Here is a 20,028-nt window from a genome sequence, read left to right as displayed (position 1 = left end):
CCCGACATCCACAGTCCCACACACATGGACCTAACGTTGTGGTGTGCGATGGCTATCAATGTACTCTAAATCTTTCCAGACAGCTCAGGTTCCTTTCGAGGCTATTGTCAAGGACTTAGGTACCAAATACCAGATATTCCTTCTGTTAATGGTGCAATGCTTTGACAGGTATGCTGCCGAGGTCTATTTCAGAGGGGCAAGTTTGTTGTTGGCTGCTGTTAGCGGATCATTCCGAGAATGTGCTACCGCCACCGAAGCGCTCAGACATCTACAATCTAAATCAAGAATAGTGCCAATGCCTAGCTAAGTCGAGCTTTAAACCCTAAACTCTAGTGGTTAGTCTCAGTGAAACTTTAAGAGTTAAATGTACTGCCATTTACCAGCGGAATTTTCCTTTAAACCTTCAGTTACCCATGTCCCCTTCCTGTTGCATCTCTGTTCGGTGGTAGAACCCAAGGCTGTGGCCGCAAGCCAAGCACCAATGAATATCAATACTTCTATTGTATGTTTGTCGAATATGTACAATTCAGACTGCTTGGCTTTTTCACATTCTTTGTTACTAACCAAGCTTCTTGTGTAGGCTATACAAGCAGTGCTGCTTGTTTTGGCATTAGTTGTCCTGATTCTACGATGCTGGGCGCACCACCTCCTCAAGCAGAGCTTACTCAGCCTCTCTGATATTTTCGCATGGCTAGGATGGGTTTTCAGCTTAGGATGGTTTATCTGCTCAACCCTTGCGCTCCAAATTCTCATCGACAACCCCGCGGTCGGTTCTGAACTCGTGGTCGATTCAGTAGAGTATTTGAAGGTATGTCGACACAGCGGCTGGGAAAGTAGAACTACGACGCTGATCAACTATCTTGTAGACTGTGTTGGTGGCTGAGTACTTCTTTGATACTGGGATTTACTTTCCCAAGATATCCATTGTTCTTTTTTACTGGACGTTGATTCCCAGGGTTCTGGAAACCTTGAGAAGTGTGTTACTCGGAATCTCGATTTATCTGGGTTGCGCTTTGCTCGCATCGGTGCTCACAAACACTCTCATATGCCTGCCTTTCTCCGATAACTGGTAAGCTTGATGGTATGACTTGTCAAAGCTTGCGAACTGACTAGCATCAATCAGGTCTATCGAAAATCAGCTGAAGTCAGCTTGGAACTCATACCCTTCCTTCTGTGTTCAGTGGGCTCTTAACTTTTCGACGGATTTGCTCAGTATGTTCCGAATGCCTCGTTGTTTTTGACTTATTTAACATGGTCTTAGTCTTCATCTATCCATTCTTCCTGTTGAAGCACTTGAACTTGCGCAAAGAACAAAAGATTGGTCTTATTGGCGTCTTTTCCTTGGGCACCATTACATTAATAGTCAGCCTTTCCCGATTCATCGCATACAATGCGACCGACTTTGAGCTTGAGGACGAGTCCGGCAGTACGTTTTTGACGCCAAAGCCCCATTTCACACACGTAAGCTGATCCAGTGCACAGACACCTTAACTCTTGCCGAAATGAGTACCGCCGTCATCGTCGTTTGTCTCCCGGGCCTTCGAAGATTCATCATACGATCCAAAAAGTCTACAAATCGCTCGTCTTCGCACCAGCTTAGCGGCTACGGTAACCATACAAGGATCGGAGTAGGCCAAACATCCAAGGTCGGCACATACAAAGGACAAGCACCACCATCGTCATATGCAAAATGGGGCGTAAGAGATGATGAGATCGAGTTGGTGACTCACATTCGCGTTTCCCATGAACTGGCGAACCCAGACGCTTGCAGCGTGAGCGAACAAAGCGGTACTAGTCGAAATTTGGGGTGATAGTGTTCCTAACATTAGACTTTGGCGTTGGAGGAAATGGATACATGATTTATGAAATGAGACGTGTTGAGATTACGACAGCAAAGCTGTACGAGCTATCACACTGGAAGCATCCCATATGATGGCAGTTACATACTCGATAAGTGAACTGAGTGGAACGTGACTTGGTTGATCTTTTTAGAGACCGTGAAGCCTCAAAGTTCCGTAAATGATAGAAGATAGGCTTCTATAATTAGCTCAGAAGTAAGGTCTGACTATACCGAGGGTGGTATTCTACTGACTATTACAAACAACATCCACACTCAGACTACCGAATGCATTCGGGCCGACGTCAAATCCTCCAGCGGTTCATTCCCTGCCCTCAGATCATCCTGGATGTTGTCACGCTTGGTGAGATAGGCGGATTACCCAAAAGCACACGTCATTACGCTGTGCTCTATTTCAAGGGTATTGGAAAACTCTCGTCATGTAGAAGGGAGGTAATGGGCTAAATAAGCTTGAATTTGAAAGTATAAACCAATCCTCCGTCATAAGACTCTACCTATCATTATTGTCACAACTAAAGGCTCCTCCAATAAGTCCCTGTGAATAAGCATCGATAATGTTTTGAATAACACCATAAGTTCCACCAATAGTCAAGAACACAGACAGCGCAATCATCAACCAGTTGAGATAGTAAACGATGACCTGCCACATCTTTCCCTTTCGATAGTGTTGGTGATCATAAACCCAGAGATATCCAGGCAGACCTAGTGCGAGGGGCGAAAAGGTGAGACTTCCGGCGAGAGCCAGGAGGTAGTTAAAGATAGGGATTCCGGAAGCAAGAAGGAAGGAAACAGCAGACATGGCGGTCGTGCATCCCAGCCAAACTGCCCAGTGAACGACGGTGTTCTTCTGGAAGTGCTCCGAGTGTCGAAGCAGTCGAACGAAGAGGTACTTGGCCGCGACATGGACATACAGACAGGCACTGACAAGGAGACCAGTTAGGCCGATCCCATAAGCTACTTTCTTGATAGTTGGGCCTGCACTTCCCAGAGACGGAGAAGCAACCCACTGTCCACAATACCTGTAGACAACAAGGGAGAAGGTGAGGTATGAAGCGGTGACGATACCCATGCACAGGTATACGGCCTTGTTGTAGTCTCGAGGGCGGCGCATCTCGGAAATAACTGGCAGGAAGGCGGAAGTTCCAGCACCACTGCAAAAGATTGTAGAGACTGATGTTATGGCGGCAACAAAAGTGGGATGGCCGATGACATGGTAGCCGAAGTCGTAGTCTCCGGTTTGGGGGGCTGCAGCTGGTCGATCGAGGGTCGTAACACCAACACTTGAGACATGTTAGCTAAGAAAAGATGCAGAATACAGAGGAGACTTACACGACGATGAAAACAGCAACGTAGACAGTCAAGAAACCAGCCCAAGTAAGCCACGCAATTTTCTCAAACTTGCGAACACTAGCAAGGATAAGAACAGCAATCGTTGCCACCAACATGAACCAATTGGTACAGATAGCATGGTTGCTAAGAACGTTGAGCGCGACAGAGGTACCGAAGATGCCTGAAGCACCGACAATGGCGTATGTAACGAGGAACAGAACTCCAACGACCTCTGAAACCGCGGCAGTTAGTCTTTGTGCATAGCATCCAGTCAGGTTTCCTTACCCTTTAGCCAAGTACCGCCAACTACATTAGCCATATCGGCGATACTGTGGCAGCCAGCGTGTCTATTTCGGAAGTTTCCTTGGACAATGGCGCAGTAGGTGTTAAGACCCTGCCACCCAAGAACATTGATCGCACCTGGGAGAGCACCAAGGACGAACATGGCACTCGGGATTGTGAGAACGCCTGTAGCGCAGAATTAGCCTGAGTCTTGAGGAGACGTTGTCTCGAAGACTTACCGGTAGCAAAAATGACTTGAAGAAGAGTTAGCTCGAGCCTCAACGAGATGTAACAAAGACTTACCCTTGAGAAAGATGACAGAGGCCTGAATCCACCCGACAGTGCGGAAGTCAACCTTTCCAGGAATTTTCTGGAAAACCTCTCCATCGTCAACTCCCTCTTGTCTTCCAAGCTCAATGCTCCCATTGCTGAGCATACCACCAGACTGCTTCTCGCCTTTCTCTCCTTCAGAAGAACTCATGTTGGTCGATGTAATGTTCATAAGAGATGATGAAGAAACAAGATGATGCAGAACTCCGAATGGTGGGATCGACCTGTCTATTATCACTTGTCGATCGACACCGGCAGTCTTCGCCAAGCTCAACTTTATCAAGAACCCACCAATATCTCCTTGTGGATTCTTCATCAAAGTCCAATGATAAGGTCTGGGGTAAAACCATCCCTGTAAAACTCTGGGGAAGATCCTGACTCGTAGAGTGATAAGAGAGTTGGAGCATAGCGTTGGAGTTGGAGACTAGCGTGTGATTAATTCTGGGGTGAATGATACCCCATGATAGGGTAGTGGCTGATAAGCGTCACTACCCCTCTATTAGTTATTGGTATTGGTGTAATCTTTGGGTTGGAGACGCGGGGAGACTGCCGCATGCGCGATTCTCGAGGGGTCTAGATTCTAGAAACTGGCTTATTTCTAGCTTTAACTGAACCTCTCTGTGCACTGGATGTAAACCGCACATCATTACTACACTCTGGCACTCATCATTCGTGCTCAATTGATCCCCACTCCCTTCTATTATCACCGACGCCAACATCACCATGCCGAAGCGTATTCTATGCTCGTATGGAGTCGATGTCGATGCCGTCGCTGGATGGCTCGGCTCCTATGGAGGCCAAGACTCACCCAGTGATATCTCCCGTGGCCTGTTCGCAGGAACACATGGGACCCGTCGAATGTTGAAGTTGTTTGACAAGTACAACATCAAGGCGACATGGTTCATTCCTGGACACAGTCTGGAGACCTTCCCTGAAGAATGTGCCATGGTGAGGGATGCCGGGCATGAAATAGGGCTCCATGGTTCGTGACATGACTATCCAGCGTTAACCCTTGCAACTAACGATCTTCCGATAGGTTACTCTCATGAGAATCCTTCCGACATGACACTGGAGCAACAACGTGATGTCTTGGAAAAGACACACAAGATGCTTACAGAGTTCTGCGGTAAACCTCCTCGCGGAAGTGTCGCCCCTTGGTGGGAGACTAGCAAGGAGGGGGTTGATCTGATGCTGAGTTATGGCATTGAATATGATCATTCGATGTCTCATGATGATTGCCATATGTACTGGCTACGAACCAATGATAGCTGGACCAAGATTGACTATACCCAAAAGGCTGAGACTTGGATGAAGCCGTTGGTCAAGGGGCAGGATACAGGTCTTGTTGAGATTCCGGCGAACTGGTACCTAGATGAGGTGAGCTTTGGCAGTCATTTATTCAAGATTCGAGAGCTAACGTTATCACAGTATGTTAAACCCCGTATTTAACAATGCGGCTGTGAAGGATCCTGACAGTTTGATAGCCTTCCTCCCATGATGTTCATCAAAGATGCCCCCAACAGCCACGGCTGGGTCAACTCTCGTGATGTCGAGGATCTGTGGCGAGACCACTTTGACTATTTTTACCGCGAATACGCTGATGACCCCAATGAGATCTGTGTGTTTCCTCTTACAGTTCATCCGGATGTTTCCGGTCGACCGCATGCTCTGCTGATGCATGAGAGGTAGGAGCCGTAGTCATTGGAGACCGTGCCAAGACTGACGATAGACAGATTGATTGAATATATCAACAAGCATGAAGGTGTTGAGTGGGTAACGATGGAGCAGATGTGTGACGAGTTCAAGAAGAAGAATAAACCACCAAAGGGAGCTGTCATGCCAGAGGCTCAGGATCAGAAGTAGGATATCATCGGTAGTCATAAATAAAGCGGTTTTCAGAGAAAGATACTTTGAGAGTAAATATTTCAGCCGATATTCTTGTGAATAAGTATTTCCCTGTACTTTTCCAGCCCAACTCCAATTATGTTTATGAAAGGCCATTGTGTATTACTCTTGAAGAAATGTGCCCAAATCTTGAGAACTGCCAGGCACAAGTTACTGGGATCTCGAAAGTCCAGAAGACTTGGATTATCCGTGTCAATGCCTTGATCGAAATCGACAACGGTGTATGCCTCTTCAACGATGCATCTCACCCAGTGCAAGATCCTGTCTTCGCTGTCTGTAAATATCTATTAGAACCAAGTATCGTGTCTACGATTAAAAACAGACTCACCACTCAGTGGATTCTCGGCAAGTGTTTCCCCAAGTTTCGATAGCCACTTACTCAACAACACGGCGCAGTCAAGACCCGAAAGCGAGTGTCTTACACTCCAGAAGAAGGCCTGACTTCTTGCAACTCGATCAACGCCCAGACGTACGGGAATGCCGATCATATGCGCTGAATAGAGGAGTGCAGCAATCACACCATCGCTTCTCTCGATGTCAGGGCTATTTGCGATTGCGTTGGCAATACGCTGAGGGTCCCGCGTTTCGAGCTGTCTGTACGGGCCAAGGTGTAGATATATACGCACGTAGGCCAGTGATAAGAGGGAGCTCGATGTGAAAGGGATAGGTCCGTTCTCGTTGTTCGGGTCGAGAGTTGACTCTGGAGCTTGTTGCCAGCACGACGTCCATGACCGCAGCCCTCGTTCGAGTTTCTCAACCTCTTCACTCGGGAGAACAGCGGAGTTACTGGTTATCGGAAGGCTGAGGTCTCGCACGATGTGGATTCTCTGAAGAAGTCCATGCAATAGGACATAGTTGCCTAATGGCGTAGGAATCGGCAATAGTGGAGCAGAGTCATTCTTGTTCTTGAGTAACAGCGACAATGCCTCTCGAAAGAACAGCTGTGGTTCTTGCACTTCTTTTGCAGCGGCGCGCCATAAGATTGGAGTCGGAGCCTTCCACTCCTTCGTAGAGCAAGGCAACCGAAGGCCGATCTCGTTACTGCGAAGAGTTGGGTAAACATTGTATGCGATGCTATGAGTATGAAGGAATGAGAAGCCGATGAGTTTCGAGCGCCTGTTTGACTCTTGCCTGATCCATGTCTTCCATTCGTGCCAGAGTGAGTTGCCGTCGCTTGGTTGATCTGATGGTGTTGGCGATGCAGGCTCGTCGACGTCCTCGAGGCCTGAATTCCGTAAGACTTGAGTGAGAATACTCTGCAAGGCGAATGACTCTTGTACCATGGATGCTTTCGGTTCCCAGGTAGCGAAACCCATGAGTGTGATCAGGGCCCTGATAGTCTCGACTGCCGAATCGTTCTCCGCATCACTACGCCGACCACTCCGCGGAACAACATGCGGTATAGGGACTGAGGACACACCAAATGAGTCTGCGTCCCTTCTTAGTCTCTCCATCAACAGAGCTTTTCCAGCGAAGAATAACCTCTCCGAGGCTCTCGACTCGAAGCAGTACTGCGCTCCGATGGCAGCGATACCAAATACGAGTTCAGGTGAATGGTCGTTGATCTGCCATGTCGGTATGTGGATAAAAGGCATATGAGTATGAAAGCCACCGAAGAAAGAGGTCACATATCGGGTGAGGGCGTGTCTCGACGGGACACAAAACGCTGGGTCAAGGAGATGGGAATAGTCTGTGATGGATGCTTTGAGTTTTGATCTTTGCTCTTCGGTGACTTTGAATGGTCGTGTTTCAGGGTCAACTGCCCTCGGGTCTGGTCATGTCAGTAATGATGTTGAGTGCAGTGGAGTGAGAAGGAGGGCTTACTGTCCGTATCAGAGACATAGTTGGATATTCGATTACCTGTAGGCGCAGACGGTAACCATGAGCTGAAAGGCGTCCCAGCTCTGGTCGGCGCTCCCTGTCGAGGGGATGTGTCTTCGTTTTCGTCTTGTGTAAGCCCAGGATCGACAGGATCTTCGTGCCTCTCAGGGTCGCCAAAGAAGGGACTCCACTCCGCAGAGAGACCGACACCGTCAAGGAAGCTGGTGAATTCGCGGAAGTGAGTATCAAAGTCGACGCCTAGCTGGTCAGTGTATGATCCGGTATGATGACTGGAAATACTGACCACTGTCAAGCATCTGTGGAGAGAGAAAGTTGGGTACAAATTGGTCATCACCCTGACCTGGTTGATGTTGAGCCTGGACTTGTTCCTCAACAGTTTGGGGAACAGCGACGGGAATTTGCATCGGCTGTTGCGTTCTCGTACAAAACCATGGATCAACGCTCAATCCAGAGAGTGACACTGCCGCAGCCAAATCTGGGTCACCGATGCTGTCATTCCTCTGCTGTACAACAGCTACATGCCCTTGCCCTTGCGCAGGTTCTGGCGATGGTACGTCGCCCTCATGCTCGGCTAGCCTTTGATGACGCGTGAGCAAATCGCGTCTCGCAAATGACGCCCCGCAATGGCACACAAAGGGTTTCTCCTTGGTATCTACATCACATCAGCTACCCTATCTTCAATCAGATAGCAAGACTCACGTGTTCTGACGTGCCTCTCAAGATGCTCCGTCCGTTTGAAGGTACGCCCGCAATGTGGGCACATGCGTAGATTGACTCCAGCCCCATTGTAACCCACTCTTTGTCGCTTGTTTGGAGTATCGTATGTGCCGATGTTGTCACCCATTCTGTAGTAATGACTCCAAGAGTTGGAGAGGAATTGTGACGAAGGAGGCGAATGGGGTACCATCGTTTATCATGGAGTCGTGAGTGGGGCAGGCTTGGAGTAGCGCCTGATAGCGCTATCTTTGGCGTCACATGGCGGGGAGATAATCAACTAACAGAATAGGGCAGGGATAACACAACATCATGTTAATGACATATCTCCCACGAAAGCGTCAACTTCATTGGGGACAAGTTTGTAAAGGCCTAGAGGATATTGCAAACAATAAATTATGAAGAGATACTGGAGACTTTAGACTAGGATTAGATGAGACTTCTGAAGGTCTGGACGAAATCTACCCAAGGCGATGTCACGCGGTCAACAAGCACGAGAGACAAACGGGGAAAAAGATGTTCATTCTATCTGGCGCTGAACATAGACTTTCATAGGTGTGAAGATTCTCTCACACGACGAACTTCATTCAAAACATCCTCCGTCTCTTCAACAACAGACTTCCCCTCACGCTCCCAATCAAAACTACTCTCTAGCGCCTTCGCAACGTTGAGAACCTTCTTCTCTTGCCACAGGCCACCAACAATCTGCAGTCCAACCGGCAATAAAACACTTTCATCATCAACAGCCTTTGACCAACCAACCGGGAGGGACAAGGCTGGATGACCGGTCACGTTGAAGATGGCAGTGTTGTTTGTCATGCCGATACTGGGTTCGAATGATTTGAGCACCGACTCTCGTGAGCCGTGACGCGGTGCGACGAATGGCGTCGTTGGCATGATGATGACGTCGTACTCTCTGAACTTCTGCTCATACGCGTCCCGGATTTGTCGACCGATGTTGACAGTCTTCGCATAAAGACCCGGAAAATTGCGTGAAAGATAGATGCCATTGATGACAGTGTTCTTGGTGGAAGGGAAGAGTTTCTCGAATTGGGAAGATGTCCATGGGAGACGCGCTTGCTCGAACTCAGTCAGGTAGAGACCTCGACGACCATTGGCTTGGCCCAGGATGCCTGCTGAGCCGGATATGCGCTGCTGGATGGTCCATATCGATGGCCCTTCTTTGTGGAGGGGAATCGAGACTTCGTCGACACTAGCGCCGAGAGCTTTGAGTCGGTTTATCGTGTCGAAAAAGGTTTGTTTGACACCTGGTTGCACCAAGTCGTTATCGTATCCTTCCTTCAGAACGCCGATTCGGAGGTCCTTGACCGACGCGCCAGACAGAGAGTCCAAGAAGTCAAAGGTTCCAGGCGATGCTACCCCAAGTGATCGGTCGTCTATCCCATCGTAGCCCGCAATGGCGTCCAAGCAAGCAGCAACCTCGTCGACTGTCCTGGCGAGCGGTCCAGCATGATCATCGATCTGATCACCACTGGTGATGCCTGTGTACGGGACAAGCCCATGCGTTGGCTTGAAGCCTACACAACCGCATAGTGAGGCTGGCACACGGATGCTGCCGCCTTGATCTGTACCGATAGCAATATCGGATAAACCACCTGTGACAAGAGCTGCACCCCCAGACGTACTGCCACCAGCAGAATAGCCCGCTTTGCGTGGGTTGTCGATTGTACCCTGAGCGCTTGTGAAGGAAGATGTCGAGTTGCAGAAGTTTTCACAAGTGGCTGTCCCCGTGATTACGGCTCCAGCTTCAAGAACTCTCGTGACAACAGTAGCATCAGTCGATGGCGTCCAAGCGGGGAAGGCATCGCTTCCGAAGAACTGCGGCACACCAGCCACAGCGATACAGTCTTTCAAACAAACGGACTTTCCACTCAGTGCTGAACGTGAACACTTGTCGCCTTCGATGATGAAACGATGCGCCCATGCATGACCATAGCTTTGCTCGTGTTCTTCGGGAAGATGGATATTGCGACGGGGAAACCTTTCGATATCTGGGACGGGTTGATAATCGGGAAGATTGGAGACACGTTCTGCGCAGTCGTGGACTGCTGCGAGGAGGAGTTGGTATTCTGATGACTCTTCCGGGCGGATGGTGAGGTTGAGGGGGTCAAGTAGCGCCTCGACGTCGCCTGCTTGGACAGGGTTGCCACTGCAAAAAACCATTAGTTTTCTGTCATGAACTGTGATAGTTCGGCTCAGAAGTTGACCTACGGTAGAATCTCTTTGAAGAAAACAGACATGGTTGCGGCGTCGATCCAGGCGGAATGGGGTGAGGTGTCAAAACGTACTAGCCAAGACAATCACAATCTAGAGACAAACTTATCAGTTTATCAACATAGATAAAGCAATCCCGTCAACTCTCAAGAGATTGTTCTTAATCTCAACCCGTTTCGTGGTCCACTCAAGGCGTTGGAGTACCTGGGCCATGGCTGGAGACTTACCCCAAGACCCCTGTTGGGGTACTCCAACACCATGACATGGCGGGTCTTGATGGCGGAAGGTAGTGTGGCGACAGAGCCCAGGCCGGGAGATAACACGGCAATCGATTCTGCGGATTTGCAGCAGTAGGGAGGCTTGTTGTCGCTTTTCGAGGTTGACATCGGGCAACTTTGTGAAAACGAATCGAGTAGCAATCGCGATGGCGTTCAACACAACATTACCATCTCAGATGAGAGCGGCGTATATCGCAGAGGTCTGAGCATGACAACGAAGAATTAGTCAGGATGAATGAGTGCTGATAATCCCCAGTATAACAAACCGTACGCTTTGGGGGAGCGTCCACTGCCGCCCATCAGAGACACAGACATCCTCGTGCGCGTCCACGCCGCTGGGTTCTGCCACTCAGACCTTCAAGCCTTGCAAGGCGAATTCGAGAAGCCAGCACCAATCGGTCTCATCCCATCTCATGAAATCGCTGGCGTCGTTGCCAAACTCGGTAGCAGCTACGAAGGAGATCTCAAAGTCGGCGATCGTGTCGGCGTCCTCAACTTCAAGCATGCATGTGGTTCATGCGTTGGATGTCGCTTGACGCAAAGAAGAGGCGAAGACCTTGATCCGAGATTCTGTGACAATCGCGAAACAGCTGGCTTTTTGCACGACGGAGGCTTTGCCGAGTATGCATCAGCTGATCCGGAGACGACGGTCAAACTTCCGGACTCGATATCATTTGAACAAGCTGCTCCGCTCACCTGCGCGGGAGCAACAGTATGGGGAAGTCTTGAGGGCGCCACAGCGGGAGTGGGCAAGGGAGAGACAGTGGCGATCGTGGGTATCGGTGGACTTGGGCATCTCGGTGTGCAGTTCGCAAAGGCGCTCGGATTCAAAGTGGTTGCGGTGGATAGCAGAGAAGCTGGTCGACAATTAGCATCAGACGTGGAGAACTCAGCACTGAAGCCTGACCTTATTGTAGACTCTTCCGACACCACAGCGGCATCAAAGACCATCTGTGACTTCACCAATGGCGAGGGCGTCGCAGCCGCGGTTGTTTGCACGCCTTCGCTCGAAGCGAATCGGTGGGCGCTCGGTATTCTGAGGATGAAGGGCACGCTGGGAATACTGGGTCTTCCCCAAAACCCATGGCAGTTCGACGCGGCGCCTATAGTGTTTCGGGAGTTGACGATCAAAGGAAGTTACGTGGCGGGGAGAGCTGCGACGGAGAGGATGATGAAGGTCGTGGAGGAGGCGGGCGTCAGATCGCATTTGACTGTGTTACCGTTCGAGAAGATTCCCGATATTGTTGTCATTTATGAGGATGCGGCTTTCAAGGGGCGCATTGTTGTGCAGATATAAGTGATGAATGACATGTATTGACTGTAACTACCTTTTTCATCTTGTGTCAGTGAGATCAAACAGGCTTTCAGGTTAAATCGGATTGTGCTTAGAAGGATTTAGTTGAAAGTCTGCTCGAGATGAAGTTTGAACTTAGAGGACGAATGTCGACGGTAAGGAGTTGAGGGTGATTCATGCGACTCTTACAAGCTCTCGAATTCTCATAACCATCCGACAGTCAAGCGCACGAGAGGCATTCATTTCCAAGACTCACAGGGATACTGTGCGTTTCCCTTTCACGGTGTATTTGCCGGAATTCTTGTGTGTCGTGTAAATAAACGCGATGCTTGAGTCTCGCTTACTTGCTTCTCTGGCTTGCATCAGGCAGGGATCCATGTACGGGAAGAGACTCGTATGTGCTCATGATTAGGTAGATGTGTTATTTGCAGTTGAGACCTGTGGCTGAGAGCTTATAATCACCACACAGAACTTAGTACTCAGTGGCTTGGTCCTTCATGTTGGTGATCTCGCTGTAGACAGCGTGGGAGTGCACATGGATAGCTCTGACGCCGCGTTTTCATCGCCCAACCTGCCTCCAGCATTGAAACATACTTTCGCCCGCAGGCCCCATTCGATGCCCCGCTCAATGCGGGCCCCCTTCAATACCACGCTCAATTCACCCTGATCCTGACACATAACCCTCTGTACAAGCCACCATCTTCTTTATGAATTTGTTGACGGGACTTCAGGGTCTGGATGGTCATGTACAAGCTTGTATTTCTTTTCAAGAGGACTAGAGACTTGAGCATGATGCTATCAAGGCTGAGACTGCCCGCACTTCGGCGTGGGTCGAAGCGACCAAAGCCGTTGAAGTTTGGGAACCCGACATCCCTCTGAGCAACAAGGCTGTTCGGAGTCATCGTGGGTGGCTCAAACTGTTGGCCAGTGAATGGCTGCTGGTGGTACTCGGGAGATGGAGGGTACCAGCCGCCGCCATCACACACACATTTTGAATGTGCCGAGGCCCAGCGGTAAGGCACACAAGATCTGACCCGTAGAGCGCCCGGAGTGCAATGATTATCTTGATGACGATCGTGATGATGATCTATCATTGATGGTTGATGAAGAGGGAGTCCTTGCTACAAGAAAAAGGTCAGCATGTCGCTAATTATTGAAGAGTTACAATCTCACTTGTTTCGCTTCGCTTTCTTCAGAGCAGCTGAACACGTATTTCTGATGACTCTCTCTCAGGATTGACGCTCCAGGAGCTTGAGAATGGTCACTCGGTTTGCAGTTCCGGTCTTCGCAAAAAAGTCCACAATAGCCAGTGCCCAGTGCTGGGACATCTGATGATGAATCGCAAAGGATAACGCGTGACCTGCAAAGGGTATCGAAAAGAAAGAAAAGGCAAGGGGAGGTATCTGGAGAGTGAGGCCTTGGCATCTGGCTTTTACTTGGGATGCACTCAGCTTCTGGGGCTTCTCCATTCTCGGGGATTGGATGGTATACTCACTGTGAGCTAGATGTGTTATTTGCAGTTGAGGCCTGTGGTCGAGAGCCGATGTGCCCGGGGGCAGTAACAACGCGTGATCGAGAAGGGGGGTATTGATGCTGGGTGTACAGTGAACAGCTGGCTCGGTGAAGCAAACAAAGGATAAGAAATGATGAGAGACATGAATGAGTTTTGTGCAGGGAAGAACGCGGTGTAGCGAGTGACTAGGGTTTTGTTTTGGAGTATAAACAAGTTGGACAAGGCTGCCGCCAGTGGCAGAGAGAAGGCAGAAGTCTGCCAGATCGCACCGTACCCCTTTTGGATGGGGGGCGGCCGGTCGCCCTTGTTCTTGGCATCTACGCCTCTTATCTTAGCCTGCTCCCATAAAGGACCTGACCAATAATTGAATCTCAACAGCCTTTGCTCTGGAACGTCCAAAAATGCCCCGGCGATCCAGCCAGCAACGAGATCCGAGGCAAACTTCAATGACTGGCCGTGAGGCAATAACCAAGGACGCTCTCTGACACAGCTCAAGAACGGGCGAGGCTACAGTCATGGAAGTTAATACCTTACACGCCACTTACATATAAGCAAAGAGAGCCTACTAACTTATGTTCACACAGATACTGTAATTCTGCAAAACTTCGAATAGGGAAGCGCCTCTGCTTGTTCCGCCCACCGCTCCATGGTCACAGATCGAAAAGACCAAAATCACCGATCGTAGCCCCCACTCAGAGAGAGAGAGAGAGGGAGAGTCGTAAGACTCAGACACGGACAAGGCCACTAAAACCTTTCTTCAACCAATTTCATGAACTTCAGTCTGAACAGGACAAAGCTAGCCCACACAGCTTCGTGATGCGCCGTCATGCACCTCGATACAGTTAGCGAAACACCTTCTTTCCTTATCCTCAACCTTCCCCATTGATAGCATTTCGACTCGAATTAAGCTTCATCATCAATTTAAGTCATGAAAGACCGTCAACCCACATATTACGAGTGCAGTCCGAGAGTGTGGCGAACTCCACGTTGTAGTACGAGACTGGCAGACTTTACCATAGGGTCTCGCGTGAAGCGTACCGTCAATCACCAAAAAGACCGAGATGACCCCAGAGTTCAATATAGGACATGGCTGATTGTGTGAAGGATTCACAGCGTCAGATTTCGATCACCATGCCCGCCCCGAACGTCATCTTCACCGACGACCATCCAACCATCATTCACAAGTATCAATCTCTCTCGATAAACCTGGGCGACTTCCACTTTAAAGTTTGTTGATCACCTCGTTCGAAATTGTGCACCATCCGGACTACATAACATAAAGACTCACGCTATCATTTGCAGTGCTTCCACTCATGACGGCTTTCGACCATACTCGACGACGATGTGTATACCCCATACCCGCCACTGAACGCATAAGTCTGACGACGCACATAGCAGGCATTGTTATTCACGATATGAAGGGATTTAGTCATCACCAAATCGTCAGTGAGCACGAACAAGGGGAATGAGCTGAGAGCTGACGCTTGCATCGCGCGCCTTACCTTGACATGGGTATCTGCGAGCTGTATAATGTTCTGTAGTGGATAACGGATCATACGAACTGGGCTAACGCAATCTGGATATCCAATTAACTCTGCGTCACCATGCATTGTATTCATGTACCTAATGCTCAGATTTGCGAGAAAGCCCCCTTTAATGCCGTCCCTTGACTCTTACCGCGATACTCACACGTATCAATCATTCTTGAACAAACTATAGCATAACCTCTGCGCCATACCCCAACACGTTTCCAAGCTGCTTACTCTCATTTTCCATCTGTATTATGTATCCAGTGAACCCTCACCGCCAACCCGAATGCACTTCCAAGGGCAAATCCTTCTAGGGCCTCAGGGAGCAAAAAAACTTCTGATATTACGCTGGGGTGTTGAGACTAACTAGCCTAAAGGCCTACTAAATTATACTAAATTTGCCTGAGTTTACTAAACTTTCCAAGTCGTATTGCAACTTGGCATAGAGGTCCAACCAAGGTTTTCTTGCCAGAACGTCTTGACTTGCATACCGATCTGTACACCAAGCTTAAGGATCAGAAAGGCAAAAAATAAACTCTTCCGCCTCAAGGATTCGAACCTTGGCCTCACCGCGTTAAGGAAAGATCCTCCGAAGACGACCTTGTATACTTATAAGTATCGCGGTGCGCGCTGCCCACTGCGCCAAAGCGGATTTCCAATTGTTGAAATAAGTTGTGTGTTTTTGGTTGATATGCCTAATACCTCGTGTTCTGTCCCAAAGAGAGAAATCACACCGACTCCTGAATATGCCTATGTGTTTTGATGAACTCGTACTATATCCTGTGTTCATTGCATCAAGGAAAGGCGAGTTACTGTTGAAAATGTCCCTGGTAAGTCTGTTTAATGTCTCGAGAACAATACCCTTGGATTGCAGAAGCCATGGTAAAGTCGAGCTTAAAGAAATTTGCCATAGTTTTATACGTCAGACCCATAGCTGCTGTCAATCTCGACGTGTGTGGGGGCAATGCTTGGTCTGCCCCCCACCACATAGTCTGCCCCCCACCACAGTCTGTCTGTTCCACTGGTGTTGTTTACACAGATCACTGCCCAGCGACGGGTCTAAAATCTCTCTCGTCCCTCTAAGCTGCGAGCTTGCTTTCTTCTACATCAAAATCAGCTACTTTCCTGCTCCCAACAGCGCAGATCGACCGACTTGCTAAGATGGCGGAAGACTCAAACATGAAGCCCTGCGCCCTACTGTTCGTCGCCTTCCTCTTCCCTCAAAGAAGAGTTCGATGCTGACTTCACTTTAGTTTCGGTGACGACGGTACTATCATCGCTAGCGCTCCCAGCTTAGGCCTCCGCACCAAACTCAGGGCACAAGTCGGAACGGTCAATCCTCCAAGTGCGGATCCATACTTTGGATTCCACTTGACTGTTCGTCGTGATCCTGGACAGTACACGAGTGAGGAAGAGGGACAGGGGGTTTGCTATGCTTGTAAGACAGACACTTGAAGACCGACTGATACAGCACATCTGACCCTTGATTCTAGACGACCCGAGCCTCGACAAGCCTGTTCTGGCAGACTTTCGGATCACCGTCAAGTTTCCCCGCGGCCGTATCTCCTGCAGTTACCTCCCAGTCCCAGAAGTGATTCAGACCAAATTTGCCAGGGTCCAAAATTGGCAAGGCTTCACCTACCTTGTCGTGCGTCTCGACCATTCTTCCCGTCCAACAATCCAAGGCTACAAGAAGCAATACTTCAACCCCCCCGAGCCTAAGCTCCAGGGGTGGGTGAGTCACAACGGGAAGATAAACGACGTGTCGCTCCTCAACGTGCTGCACCAACGCGCTTTCTTCTTTGTTGTGGACCTTCCCATCGGGCCATGCGGGGAGGCCATGGGAGACGAGCGCCTGCCTCCGCCATTTACATATGGCTATCCCCGGCAGCCGACTAGTATTAAGGATATGAAGGCCCTTGTGGATCAAAATCCAGGTGGCGCGTTTCCGCCTTGCTATGGGTAAGCAGATTTGTCTTACTTCAAGCAACATGTATACTAAAGAGTGGAATGGTTTTGACGACGACGACGCGCACATCACTGCCGTAAACCAAAGCGTTATCCAGGACACCCTTTGGGTGCATCGAGAAGCTGAGCTGGTATGTACTACATCATCCGATCGACATCAGTAGGGGCTTACATGACTACAGATTGCCGATGAACGATTTCCAGCCTATTTTATCTCACCTATTGAGGCTTTCTACGAAGGCGACGGCCTTCACCTCGTGGTTCCGGTGCCTAAGGCATGGAGAGAACTTCACGATCTCGCGTGGCGACGCTTGACAATGATAAGTTCCCTCCTTACAATAAGGATCTATGATGTTGTGACGCCCAAACACCCTGAGCCAGCTCTATGGTAAGTTGACTTCTCAACGCCTGTAAAACATAAATTAACGACTTCACTTCACAGGGTTGGCAAGATCATTGAGTGGAGTGATTCCGTTGCGGACTTGAACGCACATCCGATTCAGGACCACGAGCTTATCCTACGCGTCCGTGTCGCCTCCGTTCCCGACGTTCTCATCCACCACTATGCCGACCGCCAGACCGCCGACGAAGCTCTTGCGCAGGGAGCACAGAACTAGAACTCCATCTCCCTCGTGTTTGAATCAGGCATCGTAGAAGCTGAGAGAAAGGTCGAGAACATGCGTATTTTTGCGCCATCCGCCCGACCAACCAACCCACAAGCATGGGGCATGGCTCTTGACGCTGCAGGAAACATCCTTGCACCGCACAGGCTTAATACAGACGAAAGGCAGACGTACGATAGGGTTATGCTCAACATGGATGTACATCGTGCCGTCCTTCGTGGTACCGGCTTCTACGAAGTGTTAGCCAGACAGTGGAATGGCCTGAGGATTGGCTATTTGCCTACGATGTGTTACACACTGCATGATGATCCCTACCTCGTGCAGTGTATCATTGAAGAAGCCAAGCACTATGACCGAGATCGTTTCCGCGAATATTTGATGCAGTGTGAGCTTAACATTGGTCTCATCATCGGCGTAAGTTCTTCACTTCCATTCACGTCTACAACAGATTGATACTGATGAATCTCCACAGCCACCAGGATCGGGCAAGACGACCACCGGGGCCGCAGCAGCTCTAGCAATGCAAGCCAAGCTCGGCCAGATCTTGTGTTCTGGTCCGTCACATGCCTCTATAGACATCTTCGCCAGCTGCCTGGATCAGAGAGCCCGCGCGGTAGCTAGGCGATATAACACCATCGTGCCTGCAGGCGATCCAGACAGATGCTACCATCGCTTCGTAATTCGAATGTACAGACCTGGCGATGAAATCACCGCCGTTATTCAGCTTTTGAAAAACCCCCAGGATATTGACTGGGCTGCTAACATGGGTGAGTTCTTCCCGGGATCTCAATGGAAGCTACATCTTTCTTTGGCATATTGGTTTCTGGTAATCGTGCGCTCGAATGCCGTACCTCCTCTCGACGCAGATTCGAAGCCGGCTTTACGCACTATCCAAAACGCCATCGACACACATCCCGATGTCTTGCCACTCCGCCAGGTAAAGTACCGTTGTTCATAGTTAACCAGTGATAAGATGGTACTAACAGAAATAGGTCGCAACTGGACAGATCAGTTGGGATCAATACGCCTCCACGCCCCACGCCATTGCCATCCTCCAGAAGGTGATGTGTAAGATCATGGACGAGGCCGACTTTCTCTGTGTGCACCCCTCAGATGCTGAACTCACACCTATCCCTGGTTGGAAGAGGAATCTTGCCCGAGGTCTTGCAGTCGATGAAGCTGGCAGCAGTAAGTCAAGTCCATCAACCATACAAGATGCCCCAATACCTAACCATCATGCAAGTGAGTCGAGCCGACTTCTACGGTCTCTGGGGGAATACTCTCCTCCACTGTTTCCTTTTTGGCGATCCGAATCAGCCTTCCCCCACGATGATGACAACCCATGAGAAGGATGCCGCTGGCAACCTGCACAATCGTTTCGCTGCCGATGGTGCTGTTTCGCCTTTGACATTTCTTATGGCAACCGGTATCCCTGTTTTCCGCCTGGAGGCTTCTACGCATGACTAGCTGAATTTTTGACTGGTGAGCTTTGTGGTATCATGGGCAAAAACAATCGCCGCTGTATGATGGTACTGGTGAGGCGGGTCGGGTCGTCGCAGTTTGAAAGGACAGTGCCAGTCAACTGTACGATGCAATTGATAGAGTGGACAGACATTGCAATCTGTTCTGAATGCTGGCACCTTGTGGGTTTATTCTTCAGTGTATCAAACCAAAAGAATGCAAGTCCGGGTTTTGTACCAATGCTTCTTCACATAAAAGTGCTAAGCTTATTTTATTGGAGGATGAAGTCATACGATTCCGCCCCATACATTTTCCAATCAACTCCTCAAGGTGCTCGTCGCGATGTTGACACCAGCAGCGACATTTCAATTGTCGAATGAGCCGCTGTGCACAATGCGTTCATAGCCACCAATGATGGCCGCACGTGAAAACCAATCGCAGCACCAATCGTCAAAAACACCAAAAAAAGCGCCGATCAATGAAGAATCTCGATTCATCCATCTCACAAATGACGAGCTCCAACCGTTTCTGGATGTAACTGGATGTAACACACCTGATCTTATCTCCGGGGCAAACCGTCCGAGCGCAACGCCTGAACCTTGTTTAGTCCTAAGAATGCATGTCATTGTGCTGCGGGGTCCAAGCTGAGGGTGCCATCTACCCATCGTTTGCAGCGAGTTGGTGTACCACTGGATGGCTGTGGCGTCCTGTTAAGGTGGTGATTGTTATCAATTGACATCAAGATATCTTTCACCGACTTTGTTATCTGACTTGTGGGTCACGTCATTGTGCTCGTTGAGATGATGTAAAAACATCACCGCCTCTGCCTTGGGTGTTCATCAATCGCGCTTCGCTTTCGCATTCTCA

General features: G+C 49.5%; 6 protein-coding genes and 1 non-coding gene across 7 annotated transcripts; 4 read left to right on the top strand and 3 right to left on the bottom strand.

Moving 5' to 3' along the window:
* The first annotated feature begins 406 nt into the window (after positions 1–406).
* BKA55DRAFT_652231 (uncharacterized protein) lies at positions 407–2,033 on the top strand. The gene is made up of 6 exons (XM_046197336.1): positions 407–502; positions 581–808; positions 867–1,069; positions 1,124–1,212; positions 1,262–1,426; positions 1,483–2,033. The coding sequence occupies exons 1-6, from the start codon at positions 482–484 to the stop codon at positions 1,809–1,811; spliced, it is 1,035 nt and encodes a 344-aa protein (XP_046044465.1). The 5' UTR covers positions 407–481; the 3' UTR covers positions 1,812–2,033.
* Positions 2,034–2,296: 263 nt separating this feature from the next.
* Positions 2,297–4,132, bottom strand: BKA55DRAFT_579325 (transmembrane amino acid transporter protein-domain-containing protein). The gene is made up of 5 exons (XM_046193839.1): positions 3,773–4,132; positions 3,709–3,723; positions 3,473–3,655; positions 3,188–3,419; positions 2,297–3,138 (listed from the first exon to the last, which is right to left on the bottom strand). The coding sequence occupies exons 1-5, from the start codon at positions 4,113–4,115 to the stop codon at positions 2,349–2,351; spliced, it is 1,563 nt and encodes a 520-aa protein (XP_046044464.1). The 5' UTR covers positions 4,116–4,132; the 3' UTR covers positions 2,297–2,348.
* Positions 4,133–4,522: 390 nt separating this feature from the next.
* BKA55DRAFT_597699 (uncharacterized protein) lies at positions 4,523–5,662 on the top strand (the record flags this gene model as incomplete). The annotated part of the gene is made up of 4 exons (XM_046196114.1): positions 4,523–4,781; positions 4,836–5,163; positions 5,284–5,484; positions 5,533–5,662. The coding sequence occupies 4 exons, from the start codon at positions 4,523–4,525 to the stop codon at positions 5,660–5,662; spliced, it is 918 nt and encodes a 305-aa protein (XP_046044463.1).
* Positions 5,663–5,724: 62 nt separating this feature from the next.
* BKA55DRAFT_597698 (amidase signature domain-containing protein) lies at positions 5,725–10,521 on the bottom strand (the record flags this gene model as incomplete). Its single annotated transcript, XM_046196113.1, has 8 exons — positions 5,725–5,978; positions 6,033–7,475; positions 7,529–7,783; positions 7,830–8,198; positions 8,246–8,341; positions 8,451–8,496; positions 8,843–10,430; positions 10,493–10,521. 8 exons carry the CDS (start codon positions 10,519–10,521, stop codon positions 5,725–5,727), a joined length of 4,080 nt encoding a protein of 1,359 aa, XP_046044462.1.
* A 284-nt stretch (positions 10,522–10,805) lies between these two features.
* BKA55DRAFT_623384 (chaperonin 10-like protein) lies at positions 10,806–12,001 on the top strand (the record flags this gene model as incomplete). Its single annotated transcript, XM_046196801.1, has 2 exons — positions 10,806–10,973; positions 11,030–12,001. Coding segments are annotated over exons 1-2 (1,026 nt in total), but the record flags the coding sequence as incomplete, so codon positions are not given.
* Positions 12,002–15,647: 3,646 nt separating this feature from the next.
* On the bottom strand, positions 15,648–15,761 carry BKA55DRAFT_t266. The gene has a single exon. It is a non-coding gene; the product is annotated as a tRNA-OTHER (tRNA).
* Positions 15,762–15,855: 94 nt separating this feature from the next.
* Positions 15,856–19,497, top strand: BKA55DRAFT_679472 (uncharacterized protein; the record flags this gene model as incomplete). Its single annotated transcript, XM_046198170.1, has 11 exons — positions 15,856–15,939; positions 16,253–16,308; positions 16,363–16,547; positions 16,603–16,844; positions 17,080–17,208; positions 17,260–17,465; positions 17,520–17,601; positions 17,695–18,114; positions 18,173–18,637; positions 18,693–18,888; positions 18,944–19,497. The coding sequence occupies 11 exons, from the start codon at positions 15,856–15,858 to the stop codon at positions 19,165–19,167; spliced, it is 2,289 nt and encodes a 762-aa protein (XP_046044460.1). The 3' UTR covers positions 19,168–19,497.
* Positions 19,498–20,028: the final 531 nt, after the last annotated feature.

The sequence above is a fragment of the Fusarium redolens genome, assembly GCF_020744475.1.
Source record: "Fusarium redolens strain MPI-CAGE-AT-0023 chromosome Unknown BKA55scaffold_17, whole genome shotgun sequence".
In the NCBI taxonomy this organism is placed as follows: Eukaryota; Fungi; Ascomycota; class Sordariomycetes; order Hypocreales; family Nectriaceae; genus Fusarium; species Fusarium redolens.
This window is presented reverse-complemented; position numbering and strand designations above follow the sequence as displayed.

Bases quoted from the DNA above. Each gene is read 5' to 3' on its own strand.
- BKA55DRAFT_652231 (XM_046197336.1), top strand. From the start codon at position 482: ATGAATATCAATACTTCTATT. The intron at 503-580 runs GTATGTTTGTCG...CTTCTTGTGTAG, and splicing joins TGAATATCAATACTTCTATT to GCTATACAAGCAGTGCTGCT. The intron at 1,070-1,123 runs GTAAGCTTGATG...AGCATCAATCAG, and splicing joins CTGCCTTTCTCCGATAACTG to GTCTATCGAAAATCAGCTGA.
- BKA55DRAFT_579325 (XM_046193839.1), bottom strand. From the start codon at position 4,115: ATGAAGAATCCACAAGGAGATATTGGTGGGTTCTTGATAAAGTTGAGC. The intron at 3,420-3,472 runs GTAAGGAAACCT...CCGCGGTTTCAG, and splicing joins TGGCGGTACTTGGCTAAAGG to AGGTCGTTGGAGTTCTGTTC. The intron at 3,139-3,187 runs GTAAGTCTCCTC...ACATGTCTCAAG, and splicing joins GTTGCTGTTTTCATCGTCGT to TGTTGGTGTTACGACCCTCG.